Source organism: Spodoptera frugiperda, chromosome 5 (assembly GCF_023101765.2).
Source record: "Spodoptera frugiperda isolate SF20-4 chromosome 5, AGI-APGP_CSIRO_Sfru_2.0, whole genome shotgun sequence".
In the NCBI taxonomy this organism is placed as follows: Eukaryota; Metazoa; Arthropoda; class Insecta; order Lepidoptera; family Noctuidae; genus Spodoptera; species Spodoptera frugiperda.
The window spans coordinates 9505091-9524083 of NC_064216.1; the positions used below are offsets into that span (position 1 = coordinate 9505091).

The window sequence follows — 18993 nt, forward strand, 5'->3', positions numbered from 1 at the left end:
TTATTTTAATGTTATGTTATGAAATTATTCCCAAATAATAATTGTATCCTTACAGTAAAAGGAGAATGGCAGAATTCGTACAGCATACTTTTTTTGGTGTTCCCTGACAAAATTTGTACCACTTATTGAGGCAACTAAACCATTCATTTTTCTGTAAAAATAATATTTTTAGAAGCTGGGGTTTAGCAAATATATCAATTAAAAGATTTTAGTAACGAAACGTAATATAATGAAACGAAACGTAAAAGACATGTTTAGTTAGTTGCCATTAATAAAATATCAGAAGGCTCGAAATGATAAATAAATATTTTGAAATAGAAATAATAGTAAATATAATTAACCAATTACAGGTTATACCTTAGAATATATAATTAATGCATATATATGCATAGAATCTTTATATTTATAGGAATTATTTTTGCCATCAATATTTTTTTTGTAATGGCAATCATTTATTGACAGGTTTGTAAAATCTCTAATCTTTCAAAGTCGTCGTTTTGTTTTGGATTGTAGTTTGTAACTTCATCTCAACAATTTAGCAATTATCTGGCCATTTTTACGTTGAGTTGAGCAACTGCTTCTCCGTTCTCTATCTGTTGATACTACTTTCGCGAAAGGACGCTTTATTAATTGTGTTGTGTGTACGTGTTTTATTGAAAATGACGAGTTTGCAATGCATCAATTGCTATGTTCGCTTGTCCCGAAGAAGAAGACACGCTTTATCCAATGACGGTGAAGATATCGTCAACACTATTCGTCTGTGGACATATCTTAGAGATGTAAGTAGTTTCCACATAACATTGTGTATACGAATGGGCCATAGTTACGAACGGGCCATAGTTACGAACTTCAATAACTTTTACGTGTGATATCACACTAAATAGACACATAAGTAATCGGTAACATGTATTATTTATTTGCCTTACTTGGTTTGCATAACACTGTTATAATTTATTAGTACCTATTATTTTGTTTAATGGTGAGCCATACTCAAAATCATTTAATTATTTCTAGATTACACCAGATGACCATGTTTACCATGAATGCTGGCAGCTAGCTAGTCATTCATGTTCTTCTGATAATATGCCGAGAAGACACATAGGACATCAGTGTTTGTGTTGTATGTGGACAATCCATACTAAGAATCAGGCAATGCAGAATTTTGATTGAAGAAGAACAAAGAACGGCTTACACAATGGCTACTTGGATCTAACCACAACAGGTATAAATAAGAACATGTATTATAACTTTTATCAATTCAGTATTTTATTTATTTGAAATAAACTAAGAAATAAAACAATGTAAATATTTTCCACTAATAGCATGTATGTTTAAATGAAAGCTTTTCTTTATTTATATTATTTATTTTAGCTTCATCCTGAAGATAAAGCTTGTGTGCGGTGTTGGTTAAGAGTGAGAACTAAGGATACTTCACTAAATGAAGATATTCAATCCGTTGAACCTAATCAGCAGGAAAGTGATAATTCTGAACTGATGTGTGCTGCATGTGGTCAAAGTCTTACTCCCAACAACACTGCTTGTTTGTTGGAGCACCAGCAGGTATATAATAATATGAAATAATATATTTATAGTAATTAGCATCTAAAAACGCAATGCAAAGAGCAATAAATTACAATTTTATGTTGCTAAATGTAAGACACTAATGATGTTGGCTCTACAAACAACAAAAGGGTACTGGTCTTTCCATTCTCTACTCCAGTGAACAATAAATATATTCAGTATTTTTGGAAAGGTCTTCGGTAAAAACCAATCATTGTGTGTCGAGATTTATTCTCTAGCCTGGTCATGTTTTGCGCTATTTATAATAATGTTATTTATTTACAGACACCTTCGATGAATGAAGTTTGTGAAGTTTGCTGGGGCCAAGTATGCAATTTGAGCTTCTATGTTCCAGATGGTCTATGTTGCTTCAAGTTAAAATAAAGCCCTGCCACTCTTCTCCTAGAACTTATTTTGTTTTATATAGTTAGTTGCAGAAACAAATATGAATAGCCGGGACACAATCAAAAGTGATTGCTGTAATTGTATTGTAGGTTTAAGAACAGTGGGATGCTGCTCACATATTATGAGCATTCTTTGGTATTTGTGTTATGCTTGCTATGAGGGTATGACCCGACCTGCCCCTTTCTTGGATGAAGTAATATTAAGAAACAATCAAGTAATTATAAGAAAATAAAGTAAATGTATTCCTACAAAAACTAAGTTGCTTTATTTACCTACACTCAAAACTTCATCAGCACTTAATCATTATCAAACTATTGTAGACTGCTGCTGGACATAGCACCCTACTGAATGGGTAAATTCTCATGTCAATTTATCAACTTCCTACATTCTTTTTCACTTAAACAATGTTTATGTGCTTAGTGCTTACCTATACGTGATAAAGAACAAAGAGTAATGTTGGGACCACCTCTCAATAGTAATGAGACACCCTTCTATAGATAAATATTCTCAAACTGAATAAACTTACTAAAGTACTACAATTAAGGTCAAAAGTCGGGTTTCGGAGTTATACTAGGTAAGTATCTTTTTTATGCAATATGTTGGTAAACGAGCAGACGGAACATCTGATGGTAAGCAATCGCCGCCGCCCATGTACACCTGAGGCGTTAAAGTGCCTTGCCGGCCTTTTGCTGGTACGGAATTTAAGGGTTGTTAGGGAATTGAGGATTGTAATTGCGCCTCCGGTAACTCACTCACTCAACGAAATACAACGTCAATGCGAAACAAACTCTAGACAATGATGATAGTAGCTTACTTTATTATAAGATAAATGTTCCATAAGTCATTTTGTTATCTTCCTACTCTTTCTCCTTCCGAAACACGAAGGAGACTTGCTATGATGGTCACCCATCCACACACCAAAGTCGGCAAGGGTTGCTTAACCTTGGCGATTGACCTGTGCTTTTGATATTATTAACAACAAGCTTCTCTACTAGCCCATACCTACTATATGTATATTCTACCTTATAAATAATATGAAAATCTTGTAAAATATCCATATTTACAGAATATTTCCATTGACCATAGACAAACATAACCTCAAACATAAAACTGGTTATATCTCTTATCTCCCAACTTCTAAAAATCTGAGAATTTTTATAGGGCTCATGTTTACTACCAATTAAACCCAAAAATATTCGGGAACACGAAAATTTTTTGCTGTACGAAACTCCCATACAACCCTGCCATTCGCCTTTAATGTCTATACGTGCTTTTAATAGCCCAAACAAGTATGAAGTAACACTAGTTTCTTAGCTTGCAGTTCGATTCATTAATCGTCACTCGATTGAAAGCCACTCAGTCCTTCGAGCGGCCAGTGACAGATACTCGTGTGCAACTTTTTTAATTGCATCCAATACTATTGTTGTTTTAAATCTCATGGTTTCATAGTGACAGTTTTGAGTGACTATACCTTGGAATTTGGTGGGCCATTGTAAGTATGGAATACTTTTTATTAACAAAATATGATGGTAATAATTATTTCCCTCCTTTATGACTATAATCTTTTCCTATTTCTTATCATTCATAATGGATTGAATTGGATCAGAGAGAACAATGAAATAATTTGTTGCAATATTGAGCAACTGAATACTAACTAATGACATGTAGTGTAATTAAATACCGAAATAGAACATAATTAATTACATTAGGTACAGAGCAAACAAAAGTTCAGTGTGACCTAAAACATGTTGATTTGAGTTTCATCTTACATTGACAAAATTTATTGAAAAACTTTGATAGAATTGTTAGGTTACCATCAAAAACTAAAAAGGCTATTCCTTGAAATAATCTCAAACATACCATAACACAACAGACAATTATTAAAAACAGTAATGTCATTAGCATATGAAAATTTTGAGGAGGGAAAATCATCCAATGACTTCTCCCGCCTTGGACGAGGTGAGAGGGAGTATCGGACTCTTACTGACTAAAAATCACCCCGTTCATACTCCTGCTTTGAGCCAGAGCCCCGGCAACCTTTTACATTGTCCGCAGCTCCCGATAGCCAATAAAACCCCTAATGTATAATCAAAGTTTAAACAAAATATAGGTACAGAAGACAATGCAACACCTCTAACAAATGTTACGTTAATTTTATTTGCACAATCAAAATAGATTTACGTGACAGCCAATGCTTGTGCTGAATTACTGAACGGTATCATAGCAATGAGCGCAACAGAACATCAGCTGTATAGTTAAGACGACGTCTTGAGTGATGTCGTGCAATCTGGAGATGTGCCAAAAGCAGTTTATATGAATACAAATTGTGTATTGTGAAATTTTATTTTATTTTTTATGAGTTTTTGGTAGTTCAACGTGCAACTATGTGTGCTTTAACCTTGACGCAACTTTTCACAAAATCTTTCTTAGTTTTATGATATAAGCCGGTAAACGACCAGACGGATCATCTAATGGTAAGCAACCGCCGTCGAAACACCAGAAGCGTTACAAGTACATTGCCGGCCTTTTGGGGGTTAGGAATTTAAGGGTGGATGGAGAGAAACTAAGTAGGTGATACTAACTATTACTTTCAAACATGGTTAGATGGTTAAAAACTGATGAACTATTTATCGTGTTGTTCCAGAAATATGGATCATGAGAACGGTAGTAGTACACTGGCTTATCGTTTGGTAAGTAAGAATAAAATATTATAATTCTATTCAGTAGGTACTTTTATAAAATACAATTGGATAGCCCAGAACCTTTTTGTTTCGCCTTAAATCTAAGCATCTTTGTCATTTTGTTTTTACATAAAAATCTTTTCACAACAGTAACAAACTCAACAAAAAATAATTATCGAAATCGGTCTAAATGTTCGCGAGATTTGTGTTTAGCAACACATTAAGTTTTTTTTTATATATATTATACATAGATTTTTTTGTCTGAAAAATACTGTGGCGACCTCTTTCGGTTTCTCCTTGTACTTTCAAACTCTCATTCCCGGCTGCTCCCGCTTCATTTATCTAAATAGCTCGAGTCGTTCACAGATGTCACTGTAAAGATTGCATCTTGGGAATACTAGATGGCGTTAGTTAGCTTCAACTCTTATTTCTATCAGAAATGAATCGTAATGATGGAAGATGATAATATTACTACAGTTGGATATAGATTAAATTGATTTTAATACCTTATTTAGACTCTTAATATAAAATGCAAAATAAAAAGTAATATTTTTATATGGATAAGGGAGCAAACGAGCAGACGGGTCACCTGATGGTAAGCGATCATCGTCGCCCAATGCCACCCGCAACACCAGAAGAGTCCCAGGCGCATTGCCGGTCTTTTACAATTACAATTTTATCCTTCCAGGTTCAAACATCAGATGACGACGTGGGCAGACACCTCGTTGCTTCCCATGACCTGAGTCCAGGAGACATAGTGCTGACTGAAAGACCTCTTGTATTTGGGCCTAAGGCCATGCTGGATCCAGAAGTAGCTATGCCTTGCGTTGGATGCTACAAACCAGTTTTTACTGAATCTGGAGAAAGATGTACTAAGTAAGTGCCTAATCACTAACCATCAACCACTTATGTAAAAAAAAGTTTCGTAAAATACTTCTAAGGTCAAATTATAATGTGTTGATAAAAGAAAATATAACGTTTCTTATCTGTCCACCTAGAGTCTAAACATAGCGACTAATGTAATAAAAAAAAACAAGTTTATTATTCTTATCACTATCCTATTTGCAATAATGTGCATCTCTGTATCCACAGTATTAATATCGTCATTGGTATCATAATTAAGTTTTAAGACCATATTTTTGATAAATCAAATTAAAATTAATAAATAAGGGCTGTTACTAGTTATTTTATATCTGTCCCTACATCCACAGATGCGGTTGGCCTGTCTGTTCAGGCAATTGTCCAGGTCTAAAGGATCCAAGACATCATGGAGCTGAATGTGATATCCTCAGTTTGAGACCCGAATGCGTTTTGAAAAACATGGCTGATTATTACAGGTTTGTTACTTTATATTTAATTATCTACTTATACTATATTGAGGTTCTTTTTTGTAACTTAACTTCTGCCAGCGGTTTCACCCGTATTTCCGTGGGATAAAAGTATCCTATTATGTGTTATACCAGACCATAATCTACGACTGTTACGAATTACATCCTGATCTCCTCAGCGGTTTTGATGTGATTGAGTAACAAACTCACAAACTTTCGCATTAATTATGTTAGTAAGAGGATTGTCATTTGGACAGACACTCTTGGTGACTACGTTGGCGAAGCTATTTAGTAGGGGAGAGGTCGCGAATATTGTAACAGATTACGGGGGGTCCGGCTCAAAGCAGTAGAAGGAACGAGCAGTAAGACTGAGACTGAGTCTGACACTCGCTCTGAATATGTTACTAATTAATAAAATTCAAACTATGATAATGGTGAAAGAAGTACGACCATGTAACTAAAGATGATAACATAGTTCCCAAAGATTAAACATTACCTAAACTACTATTACCAGTTCGGTTTCCAAGTTAAATAGAGTTAGAAACAGGTCGGGCGAATCTCATCTCCATTAGTAGATTTCTTTTATGTATTTCCAAAGACATTTCGTTATATAACAAAACTAGGCTTTTAACTTTCTCAGGGCACAATCAAAGAAAAATAATTAAGTATAGCCACTGTTACTAAGATCTTTTTTCTACTTATCCGTCTAGACAGAAGATTAAAAACTCTTCCATCCTTTTTAAGCCAAAAAATAGTTTGTCCAATAATGCTGTCCGAAATTATTTATTTATTTATTTAACACTTTATGTATAAATGAACATAGGCGGGCTTAATGCCGAATGGCATTGTCTACTAGCCAATAGCAGGGTGGTGCAGAGCACAAATGGATGAACAAAATTGTCTAAAAAATTGTCGTTAACTACTTTGCCACCGTCGTGGTATGAAAAAAAATAACTGATAAATATTCAATATAAGATATAGAGTTACTATAATCTTCTTACCAAATTAAAAAAAAATGTATTTTTTTAAAAAAAAATGTATTTTTTTTTAATATCAACAGCTGTAATGTAACGACTCAAAACCCTTTCTGCGCACGTTCAATACAAACACTGATTAAATTTTCATATAACGTATTAGACCGATGAAGCCCTAAGAAACCTTTTTTCCTTTCAGGCATGATGCCCTAATGCCACTACGATGTGCCTTACTACAGAAGACAGATCCAGAAGGTTGGAAGCAACTCTTGGATTTGCAGTCACACATGGAGTGTCGACCTCCAGGAAGCGAGGCCTACGAGTAAGTATAGATGACAGATCACGCACATGGACGATCGACGAACAAATCAGCAGATGACATTACAAATTATAAATCGCACATATGAAGTTCACATACGATTAAACATTGATACTATGAATACAGGAGATGTTACTCTTCAGAGTTAGTAGAATACTTTGTTCAACTCTTCCATTGATCCTTTCACTAGGCAGTCGTACTGGCAATTTTTGTTATCCCTCGACCAAATGACAGCTTTTCCAAAAATGTACTTTTAATATTACTCAATTGAACTGGACCAAAAATCCAAAAATGACTTTTGATGAAGCGGAATAAGTATGTAAGAATTTTTCGTAGCAATTGATGTTCCACTGTCTCTGTCTACCCCTGTGAGAGAGAGGTGTGTGGTATGTATGTATGTATGTACTTTTAATGAACAAAATGAGGTATAACAAACCAACAACCTCCAACCAATCCCTTTTCAATTTGCCCCAAACTCTGAACCTTTTGAAGGTTTTTAACTCGAAAACAAAAAAAGGTAACACGTTTCCCCTTTTCTCTTTCAAATTTGTGGGTCGCGGAAATGTTCATTTTGCTGGGATTGTTGCAAAATCTTTTCATTTATTTGTTTTTGAAACAGAAAAAAAATAATAAGTCATTTCAAAAGGGTGGACTGACATTCTTTTGTGAATCGGTTATCCTATCCCTATATCTTAGCTCAATGATCCATTATTATAGTAACAGACTTTCAATTACTAAGTAAGATAACGAAAATACACCTAATCAGTTAAGAATAAAAATAATAAGAATTGGACCCATTTCTTTACAATCTCTTTTGGAATTCTTTTATTTATTTAATCATCGGTCGTTTCGAAAAGCTGTTTACTCTTCGACTGAATACTATTAAACGAAAAGAGGAAAACGTATTATTTATAACAATTGAAGAATTGATTGAAAGAACCTAAAGAGAATTCAAATACTTTCGGCATCTTTTCTAATATAATTTATGTTTGTCTCTGAACATAGTTAGGCTGTAAAGGCAAGTCTCGTTTAAAATTTTATTAAATGACAACTATTCCTTAAGTTCGCTTATTTAATATCTTCTTAACTTCAAAGAATCTTTTGTTGGAGTTCATGAATATTGTAAATTGTTCTTAACTAACAATATGACAGATGATTCGGGCATCAAAAGAGCGTACGTAAACAAAACCTCGATTCGAAAACTTAATACCGAATACAAAAACTTTCTAAGTAATTAAGTCAACGGATAGAATATTACAATTTGAAATTAAGTCTTTATAGCATCATAAAACTAATTCCCTCTTTGTAATTCCAGGGAGGCCAACGAATTCATCGTCGAATATATAATTAACAACTTCATAAACAAGATGGACGAAAAATTAAGAAAATCGTACGAAATAACTTCGGAATTACTTCATAGAATTTGTGGAATTATAGACACGAATGCTTTGGAGATTCGTTTGCCTCAAGGAACTGAACTTAGCGCTTTGTACGCTGTGACTTGCAAAATGGAACATAGTTGCATGCCTAACACGAAGCATACATCTTTTGCATTTAATCCTAAAGATAGGAAAGATCTATATGAAATAACTATAAAAGCTGTTGTTCCTATAATGAAAAACGATCACATAGCTACAATGTACAGTCATGCATTATGGGGAACGCAAGCCAGGAGACAACACTTGAAAGACTCGAAATATTTTGCCTGCAAATGTCCAAGATGTAGCGATCCGACTGAACTTGGCACATATCTAAGTGCTATGAGATGTTTAGGTGATGAAAATAAACCTTGTGATGGAATCCATTTACCAGAAGATCCTTTGGATGATGAAACTGATTGGGTTTGTAACAAATGTCCAGTAAGAGTCAGCAGTTCTCAAGTGCACATGATAATGTCACAAATGGGAGAAGATGTAGAAGCAGTTCTGATGATGGAAGGTTCTGTGACGATACTAGAGAATCTACTTTGTAGACTGGCAATGTTTCTGCACCCAAATCATTATTACATGTACTCGTTAAAGCATTCTCTAGTACAATTGTATGGAAGGGAACAAGGGTATACGTCAATGGATATTCTGGATAAGAAAATCAAAATGTGTAGAGAGCTCATTTCTATCACGAAGGCTTTAGATCCAGGCAATGCGAGACTGAGTTTGTATAATACTGTTTTGCAACATGAATTACATTCAGCCTTAGTAATGAAGTGTAAAAATATGGTTGGGCCAAAGACAGAAGATATGAAACCTTTGCTAAATGAAGCTAAATTGGCTATAGATGATGCTTTCAAGTCAGTTAAAGATGATTTGGAAGAAGTTTCTGGAAAAAGGCTACAGTCAGTATTAGATGACAGTAAAAGGGAATTTGATAAGTTTTGTAAGCAAAAGAAAATAGTAGTTTGATTACTTGTTTATTTGGTCTTTTGTTAATTCTATCTTAAGGTATATCACAGTTGGTTTCTTTGATGTTAGTACGCATCTTATGTGATGCTATTTGGTTATTAATTACAATAACATTATTATTTTAACATACTATATTAAGGTTACTAAAATCTGCTTTGAGCTATTTAGTATTTTACAAAACATTGTTTAAATCTAGTCACAAAGTACGGATAAAATATTGTACTTTTTAAAAGCATTTTTTTTATTCTAGTTTATAAATTATAGTATCTTCTTTTTTATATATTTTACTCACAGCACATTGTTAATCTACGTATTTACTATAATTATGTAACAATTTTATATCAAATATTTAAAACTATGTTAATCGATCTTAATTTCTTTTTTACCTTTATAATCGTGGTCAAAAAATTAAGACCCATATTTTATTTACTCTAATAAACCTATGGACAAATATATTCTTGACTAATCTTTTAACAACTTACATTGCACCCTTGCATAATACATCGTTGCTATCTAGACAAAAGACAATTCCTTAGAACTTTTCTCTTAAATAACTTTACTCTAAGTGCATTTATACAAGGGACCCCTTACGAAGGAAGCTTCTCGTCTTTAAAATTCTTCCAACACTCTTCTCAAATCATTACCATTTAAATCTTCTCCATCACCATCTTCATTTTCGTCCAAAAAAGCTGCTAAAACTTGGATACCAGTTCAAACCACTTCTTGCTGTGTCTCCGTTAATACTTTGTACTATCCAGTCTGTGTATCTCGATATTCTAGTGTATACTCCAGGCATCCTGGGTCTGGCACACCCACTGCCAGTGGAAACTACTCCTACCACCATCATATGACGTTTATCATCCTTGATCATGAGTGGGCCACCGCTGTCAGCCTGTGGGTAGAAAAAATATACTATTGTTAATAGAAAATATTTGGAACAAAAGTAAAGGTTAAATTATGTGGTGATAGTTATAGATATTAATAGTTACGGTCTAGATTCCATCCTAAGAGCTTAGCAAAAATTTCCAGATTTACATTTCACAAAACTACACTTGATTTTTTGAGAAACTAGAAAACCCGGATTTAGATTTAGTTAGCTTCCATGAGCGGCGTTGATCGCTTACCATAAGGTAACCAGTCTGCTCGATTAACATCAATTTCATAAAAAAAATATATTCATCGACATCACTGTCACCGGGGAACGTCCTCAGAAGACTGGCAGCATTGCCACGTTGAATGTTTAGTTTCAAATAGCTGACAAGCTTGTTAAATATAATGAATGCAGCATGTGTGATACCCCGATACTCACCCAGCAAGAGTCACGGCCCCCAATTTCATGTCCAGCACACATTTGGGTGGGTATGACCTTGATCTTGCTGCCTTGAGACCTGTACCAGCTGTTACACTCATCATTCGTCACTACTGTCACTTCTGTCTTCTGTAAGATGCTGGGTCTTGATCCTGGAAGAAGAAGATACTACTGAATAAATACCAAAGTCTGAGCTACTGCTACTACTCTACTAAATCGAAGTCAAAGCCAAAGCATTAATTTCAATTAATCCTTAATTAGGCACTTTTGAAACGTTGAATTGTCCATCAGTCTGTCTGTCAGTGAAGCTAGTTGCTCGAACCAAGTGATCAACAAATGTTCTTCAATAAAACGTAAAATTATACTGTGGTTATTAAATCATAGTGTGGTTGTTGCCAATTTGAATGTTAAACGTTGGATAGCATTATCTTCTTTAAATATTTTGCCATAACAATCATGTCCATCACATTAGATTAAGTTATGGTACAAAGTATAATTAAACTATTAACGGTGATAGAAGTACAATAAATAGATTTAAAACTTGTCTGAGTTCCTTGACTCATTAGGCTTTCAATGTTTTTCTAGATATCACATTATCACGAAACTTCATAAAGTGTTATTATCTAATCATCTAACTTATAGAGAAAAATGAATCAATAACATACCCATGTCTACAAATTTCCTCTTTTAAATCGAATAAAATTAATGCAAAATTTAGTACCTACATTATGCTACCACTAGTTCTGTCTACCTCAATCTCACCTTTCTCTCTATCCTCGTTAGTAAAGCCCCATCCAGCAACAGTAGCTGATGTTCCACTGAAGTCCTGCGCTGGAGAGTTGGGCAGACAGGCTGGTTGGAGACCAGTTGACCAGCGCAGTTGTCGCGCAGTCTTCAGTAGAGCTACGTCATTGGACTTCTTGTTGCATCTGGGAGCAATAGAAAGGAATGGTCGATTATAGACGATAGCTTTACCGTTGTTTACCCTACTAGCTTTTTCTTGTCTGTATTTAACTATCTTCAGAGGGTTCATCAATACCAAAACCTACCAAAATGATTAAGTGACAATAAATTGAAATTACAAAAATATTATTAAAAATGACTACACGGTTGGTGCGGTGGCTGGGCCACTGGCTGCGGTGCAACGTGTAACGAGCTCGATTTCCATAAGGAGCAACTCTTTGTATGATCCACAAATTGTTCTTTCTGGTCGAACTTGTTTGTTTGTAAACACACTCAAAACAAGTTTATTTTATTTTACAACAGTTCTTTATTAAAAAAGAAAATAAAAAAATGCCCAGAATTTTATAATGATAGTATAATTATGTCTGCACTTATATCAAAAAGACAAAAGCCAATATTAAATTTAATGAATGTCATCACTGAAAACAAAGACGTCTACAAAATATCCAAAAATACTTTGAAACAATACAATACAGAGATAATTACAATAGACGAGGCTAGATAACGCATCAAGGGTTTTATCAAAAGACACGTCAAAGTAAGAAACTCAACTTGAAATTGATATTCAGGTACTTAGACAATACTGTTCATGCTTACTTGCAAACATGTTTTTAATTATAAAAAGACGAAGTCATGTTTGAAATGGAAAGATAATTAATGACTTAAAATAGTTAAAATAATCAGCTGAAAGAGTTTTAGGGTGAAAGACATGAACTTTTAGTTATTGTAGTCAAGGTTTTCTAAAAGGGCAACTACCTTTTCATAGAATTATTTTTTAGTTGTATAAGCTGGTAAACGAGCAGATGGTTCATCTGATGGTAAGTAATCGCAGCCGCCCATGGAAACACCAGAGGCGTTACTGGCCTTTTGGAGGTTAGGAATTTAAGGGTTGTTGGGGAATCGGGGATTGGGAAGGGGGATAATTATTGGGCCTCCGGTAACCTCACTCACACAACGCAAAAGTTTTAAATAGAGTTTGAACCTACTGCATCATAAATACTATTATGTTTTTAAATTGAATTTGATCTTTTGTCTTCTTGGTTGCAATAATTCCGATCCATAAGGCAGTAAATGGAGATTTTTTTTTTACCTGTAATCCGGGTGTGGTATAATTCTGGCAATAGGTTGATTTTCATCCTTGACAGAGATATCGGTGTAACCAACTACTACCGACAGCTGCTTCGATTTGTAGAACTCGTCGAAAACACTGAAAAGTATAATTATGTCACTTTATATTATTAATTACGATTTTATTGATGTATAGTAGTAATGTAATAAGAGGGTGCTTTATTCGTCTATAAAGCACCCTCTTATTCCTAACTAAGATTTTAATTGAATAAAATGAGATTAGTAAATACACCTTACACTAGGTGTACATATAAGTTTTTAGACTGACATGGTTACTAGATATTTACCATGTTTATTAATTTCTAAGAGTTATATCGTGATCTTGGCGCTTGCAACAATGCCGAAATGTCGGAAACTCACAGAAATTACTAAACATGGTAAATATCCCGTTTTAAGTTCTAATGATACATCTTACACTAGACAAAAATAATAATCACTGGTAATTTTTGACAGTCAAAAAAGACAAACACAGCTTTGTCATCCTTAAAGACTGAAAACCAATAAGACATTATCGAGATCCCATCAAAAATGATCTCCATACCTGCAAACGCAATGTCCAGCAGTCAGCAGCCACCTATCATTGAGCACAGTGGCTCCACACTGATGAGCACCCTGTCTCCACACGCTTGCTGCCCAGGGGAACTCGGCAGGCAGGCTGTCCACCCCGCCCACTATACGGGCACTGCGAGCCACGTCGATACCGCATTCTACGTCCGCCACTGAGGGATGAGAAGGAATTGGATTATGGGGCTTTATTTATTAGAAAAAGAATTGAAGAAGTTTCTTTAAACGACTCTTAAATAAGTTAAATATATTATTTACTGCCTATAAGAGCTTTTTAAACATGTAGTTTTATGGTCGTAAGTCATGGTACGCCAGGCTTAATTAATATATCTTGATAAATCTTATGGGATTTTGACCAAAAAAGTTACTGAACTAAGTATCTCCTACTTGTTTACATATTACAGATCACAGAATTTGTCATTAAATTTTTTATCTCCCATTAATGGCCTATCGAAAGTTGAACTGAGCTTTGACTAAAAAAGGTATTTTCGTATAACCCCGGAAATAAAATCTATTTATCACCAGTTATCTACTCATATTTTTTCATTTAAAAAGTCGACGACGACATTCACAAAAGAACACTACCTACTTGAGAATTTCCAAAAAATATATGAATGGACCTCCTAAAATACGGCCAATGGCCACGAAAATTTATTCATAATCATTACAATAAAGTGCTTCATGATCAGATAAGGTGATTCATTAGTTTCATTGGTCATTTTATTGCTCAGGTTAAATATAGCCTTATATTTTATAATAGGCTACATAATTTGCCTGGCTATATATAGATTGCAGGTCTGTGGGTCAAAGCCTCGGTCATGGTCGAGTTTTGTTTTGATTAATTTCAGTCAAGGTTTATATTTGTATATTTTTTTATGTTATACATTTTTATTTTAATAATGTGTAGTATTTTTTATATCATTGTTATTTTATGGCTTTAGTAAATTATTAATTTAAATGGATTTGTCAATAAAAATAATCTTATTAATATTATAAATGTGAATGCTAGCGAGTTTGTGAGTATGTTTTTTATTCAATCACGTCAAAATAACTGAAATTATATCGTTTGGAATAACACATAGGATACTTTTTATCCCACGGGACCGTGGGCGAAGCCGCTGGCAGAAGCTAGTATAGTAAATAATTTTATTTGTGTATCTAATATTTATTTATTAATGCAAACTGATTTAAAATAATTTATTAATTATATTCACTTTACTTCCCAAGAAACTTCTTCAACGGAAATTACTATTTCCGTTCTAATAATCACGGAAGTTTAAATTTCAATAATTATTATTTATGAGGCTTAATAGAATATTTTGCACATATTTTACAAATACCTGTAGATATATTATCTTGGTTGAATTTATTTAAAATATTTCTTCGATTCAAATATAAAATAATTAATTTTAATCAATAAATAATCCGGAAAATTTTTGATCCTCAAAATATTTTGTAAAATAAGATGTATAAATATAATTTAAAAAGTATATAATTTATATTAAAATACTCACAATTAATAAAACAAAATCCATAATTGACACAAAAAATATAAAACACAAAAACAAAAAATGGCACACGACACATTTTGTCAAAAACAAACTATTATCTGATGAATTTTCAGATATAACACTGGTATATATTCGCGAGATATATATGGGTCTAGGACATCACTAAATATATCGATAAATTTAATATATAGGTATACGTGTCAAAGTGCGTGCACTCACTACATGTTTGCGGTTAACTTAAGGATATTTAACTCCTCTATGATTTGTGTCGGCCCTCCTTCGCATGTTTGAAGGCCTGACCCCTATGTATTGTAGTGTTGTGCTTGTGTTTTCTTATATCGATATTTTTGGTCTGATATGAAAATAAATGTGTAAATGCAATAAATGTTTTTTTTTTATAAATTGTTCATTATTACAACACGCTTTTTATTTTCAAATATCTGTTTATGAATATTTAGATTTATATTCCAGGCTTTAGAAATGTTTAATTTAAATTCAAAAATGATAATTACCCTGACAATAGAAATCAATAGGTATTATTTTAATAGTCACTCTCTCTCTCTGGAAGGAAAGGAAGAAATACAAGCCAAAAGGTTATATTGACCCGACTATTAGGTTGGGTCAATATAACCTTTTGAACATTTAATCATATTAATCACCCTAAAAGCTCGCAAAGCCAAAATACATTTGTAAATCCAATGATATTGAGTATAATTCACCATCAGATAGCCCACATATCTCCCCTTTACTGTAAAACATGCAAGTAAATGTATCGATAATACTGACACGACAAACCATCGCACATCACTATTACAAATTCATTGTCAGGTTCGCGGTAACCTCGACGGATAACGATTACAGTCGCGGAACCGTACGTAACGATAGCCATAGAGACATTATCGAAATATTTGTACGCATTGGCATCTGAATTATTGTATACATTGTAATGATAATTTATACATAATAGTCACCAAAAATGTTTGGTGATTATTATTTTTATTTAATTAATTTGTTTTATAATTAATATTTATTATTGTTTAATTTATGAATATAGTTTATGTTATTTATTTAAAAATGTTGCGTAAGTAAAATATAAATACAATGTAACACTATATTTTTATCAGATTTGTTAAATGTCCGATTTAATAAAGGGTCAGTCTTTTACCATCATATAATATCGGTCGGAAGTTAAAAATGAAAGGTCATAAATTAATTACGAACACCAATATACACGTATAATCTTGTTTTTTTTTACGTCCATAGTTTTAAGAATATAATATATTGTTTGTTGAATACTTATGGACAATAATAATTCAACATATTAAGTAATTTTGTAAAACAAAGCATGCATTTTAAAAAGAAAATAATGAAGTATCGTATTTTAATACTTTTTTCAATTCTAAGATAACAAAAATGTATTATTGGGCTACTACTTTAAAAAAGAAACATTTAAAAAGGTACATAACATCAAGTATGGGAAAGAAACACAAACAATAAATTTATTAGAGTAAAGGTTTACAATATTAATAATAAACACATAAGTAATATGTTATGAATTCAAAATAATCCTCTTTAGAAACTTCAGTGCTATTATCTTAAACAGTTGTCACCTTCATGCAAGTTACATATTCATTATTCCAGCTGTTAAAATTAATGGCGAACTCGGTTAAAACCATGAAATATTTAAAAACAATGAAATCAATGATAAACACGATTTGCAATTTAAATGTTATTCCTTGTACATTACGTGATTTGATTTGTTTGTCAGTCAGTTTGTTATTTCCTTTTAGTATGTTAAATCACGTTAAGTAACTCCTGAGCACATTGTTTTTCGTTTCCTTAACTAGTTTTATGTTTAAAAGGTTATAGTTTCTTGTTTAAAACAAAAGATGGCATTCAAAAATAAAACAATAATTAATGTATTAATTGATTAAGCATATTTTTAATGACTCTATGAATACCATCTTTAATTGGAAATATTTCAATTAACATTAACAATATTAATACATTTTTATAATTATGCTTATGAAGAGGTAATCCCGATAAAAGCAATCTTTGATTTTAATAGCTAATAACTCTATTAATACCAAGAAAATAATCATATGGAGAGCCATACTGCAGTATGAATGAGCCAATTTATAGAGATCGCCGATTGACCACCATCGAGGGTGACTCATGTGTCGGCCTATCCAATAAAAAGTATAGAAGAATTTGCTAATCATTATTGTAGGCTTACAATCATTGGAGCTGTGGACTACCAAGCAGGTTTACCGGGTCTCCGGCTCAAAGCAGGAGTAGGAACGGGGTGTTTTTTAGTCAGTAAGAGTCTGACACTCCCTCTCACCTCATCCAAGGCGGGAGAAGAAAATGGATGATATTCCGCCCTCAAAACAAAAATAAGTTGCAATGCTCATTAGCATAATATCTCAGTCGTTAATTACAGTTGGTCAAGTGCATCGCAAGTGGAACGAATCTTGCCCTACATTTTATGTTAAATAGCCAATGATTGATTACATTTTGTGTCAGTTTCAAACTGTGTAGTGATAATATTGTTTTTTTAAACGATTGCCTCGTTGGTCGAGTGGTTGCAAGTGCGACTGCCGGACAAGGGGTCTCGGGTTCGATTCCTGGGTTAAGGAAAGTATTACTGGGCATTTTTCGGTTTTTCGAAAATTTCTCAGTAGTAGCACGGAATCTGGAATTGTGCCCAGTATATATCAATAGGCTCACACGCTATTACATGGGCTTATAACACAAATGGTTACTGTACTGTGTACTGGATACTATCTACTATAGATTCTGGCTTACAGGAGTTACAGCAATTTTGGGAGATTTGATATCCATAGTAGAAGTAGTTGTGAAAAAAAAATTGATTATAATAATGCACGATCTTCAAAATTAAGAGAGGAAGGGAGTGAAAAACAAATTACTTTTGACCCAAATAAACAAACTGGTCTAACTAAATTAAACCGTTTAAAAAAAAAGTAAAAGAAACATTCTATGCATATCAATCTACGAGTATGTATCATCATTCACATTGACATTTTGTTATCAGTTACCGGTAAAGTTCCACTAGCGGTAGAGCGTTGGCCTCCGTGGATCGTATGACGAAGGTTGGTGTGTAGGAGACATAATATTACCTTATTTGATTATCGATATTTTAATTTGAATATTAAAATATGCTATTGTGATATCACGATTGTTTTTTTTTAGTTGATAATGTTGTTTCCTATATTTCTTTTTTTAAATACGTTGCCCCACATTAGGATTTTCTCCTGTGTCGTGGGTACGTTTACAAACATACAAGTTCATATACACATCACACCCAGACCCGAAACAACAATTTGTGGATCACACAAAGAGTTGCTCCGTGCGGGAATCGAACCCGCTACACGTTGCACGGCAGCCAGTTGCTCAGCCACCGCGTCAACCGTGCAGTCGATATTTTATATCACCATCACTGCTGCTCCAGATCCAAAGCCCTTGGTCCTCCACACTTACAACTTGATCTGATTGTATCCCGTAGTTGAACAAGATTCATCATCATCATCTTCATATCAACCTCCTGGCCATTGGGGCAGAACCTTTCTGCCCCACTTGCCATCGGTTGTCCGTAAGTAAGAACAAGATAATTAATTTGGAAATTAACATCTACAGTTCTAGAAGATTTAAAACCTCACAGAATTATCACGAACAAAAAAAGTGTCCAGAATAAAAAAAGTCGGACATAAAATACTATCCCATTAACATAATCTTCACCCATCAGGCAAGGAATTATATCAAAAAAAAAAAAAAAACATTCAAAAAGAGATCATAATAAATAACAATAATTAATAAAAAAAGAAACTGTCC

The 18993-nt window shown here is 33.4% G+C and overlaps 3 protein-coding genes across 5 annotated transcripts; 2 read left to right on the forward strand and 1 right to left on the reverse strand.

The window, feature by feature from the left end:
- Positions 1-500: 500 nt before the first annotated feature.
- LOC118271893 (uncharacterized) lies at positions 501-2137 on the forward strand. Of its 2 annotated transcripts, XR_004783331.2 has the most exons (4): positions 501-779; positions 1015-1222; positions 1372-1560; positions 1846-2137. XR_004783331.2 is itself a non-coding variant. In XM_050693647.1 (3 exons), exons 1-3 carry the CDS (start codon positions 660-662, stop codon positions 1942-1944), a joined length of 408 nt encoding a protein of 135 aa, XP_050549604.1. In that variant the 5' UTR covers positions 501-659; the 3' UTR covers positions 1945-2137. The 2 variants fall into 2 exon arrangements, 1 of the variants encoding a protein (XP_050549604.1); XM_050693647.1 differs by lacking the exon at positions 1015-1222.
- Positions 2138-3241: 1104 nt separating this feature from the next.
- On the forward strand, positions 3242-9840 carry LOC118271894 (SET domain-containing protein SmydA-8-like). 2 transcript variants are annotated; one of them, XM_035588154.2, is made up of 6 exons: positions 3242-3457; positions 4610-4655; positions 5335-5522; positions 5858-5983; positions 7148-7270; positions 8583-9840. In XM_035588154.2, the coding sequence occupies exons 2-6, from the start codon at positions 4614-4616 to the stop codon at positions 9664-9666; spliced, it is 1563 nt and encodes a 520-aa protein (XP_035444047.2). In that variant the 5' UTR covers positions 3242-3457; positions 4610-4613; the 3' UTR covers positions 9667-9840. The 2 variants fall into 2 exon arrangements, with proteins under 2 accessions (XP_035444047.2, XP_050549602.1); XM_050693645.1 differs by lacking the exon at positions 3242-3457 and adding an exon at positions 4094-4532.
- A 324-nt stretch (positions 9841-10164) lies between these two features.
- Positions 10165-15384, reverse strand: LOC118271895 (trypsin-1). The gene is made up of 6 exons (XM_035588155.2): positions 15145-15384; positions 13608-13785; positions 13029-13145; positions 11738-11904; positions 10976-11127; positions 10165-10558 (listed from the first exon to the last, which is right to left on the reverse strand). Exons 1-6 carry the CDS (start codon positions 15215-15217, stop codon positions 10337-10339), a joined length of 909 nt encoding a protein of 302 aa, XP_035444048.2. The 5' UTR covers positions 15218-15384; the 3' UTR covers positions 10165-10336.
- Positions 15385-18993: the final 3609 nt, after the last annotated feature.

What these genes read in the sequence shown, in the direction of transcription:
- LOC118271893 (XM_050693647.1), top strand. Translation starts at nt 660, where the DNA reads ATGACGAGTTTGCAATGCATCAATTGCTATGTTCGCTTGTCCCGAAGA. An exon ending in TGTGGACATATCTTAGAGAT is followed by an intron (nt 780 to 1,371) that starts GTAAGTAGTTTC and finishes TATTTATTTTAG; the next exon opens with CTTCATCCTGAAGATAAAGC. An exon ending in GTTTGTTGGAGCACCAGCAG is followed by an intron (nt 1,561 to 1,845) that starts GTATATAATAAT and finishes ATTTATTTACAG; the next exon opens with ACACCTTCGATGAATGAAGT.
- LOC118271894 (XM_035588154.2), top strand. Translation starts at nt 4,614, where the DNA reads ATGGATCATGAGAACGGTAGTAGTACACTGGCTTATCGTTTG. An exon ending in TCTGGAGAAAGATGTACTAA is followed by an intron (nt 5,523 to 5,857) that starts GTAAGTGCCTAA and finishes CTACATCCACAG; the next exon opens with ATGCGGTTGGCCTGTCTGTT. An exon ending in AACATGGCTGATTATTACAG is followed by an intron (nt 5,984 to 7,147) that starts GTTTGTTACTTT and finishes TTTTCCTTTCAG; the next exon opens with GCATGATGCCCTAATGCCAC.
- LOC118271895 (XM_035588155.2), bottom strand. Translation starts at nt 15,217, where the DNA reads ATGTGTCGTGTGCCATTTTTTGTTTTTGTGTTTTATATTTTTTGTGTC. An exon ending in TAACGAGGATAGAGAGAAAG is followed by an intron (nt 11,128 to 11,737) that starts GTGAGATTGAGG and finishes TTCTTCTTCCAG; the next exon opens with GATCAAGACCCAGCATCTTA. An exon ending in GGGGCCGTGACTCTTGCTGG is followed by an intron (nt 10,559 to 10,975) that starts GTGAGTATCGGG and finishes TTCTACCCACAG; the next exon opens with GCTGACAGCGGTGGCCCACT.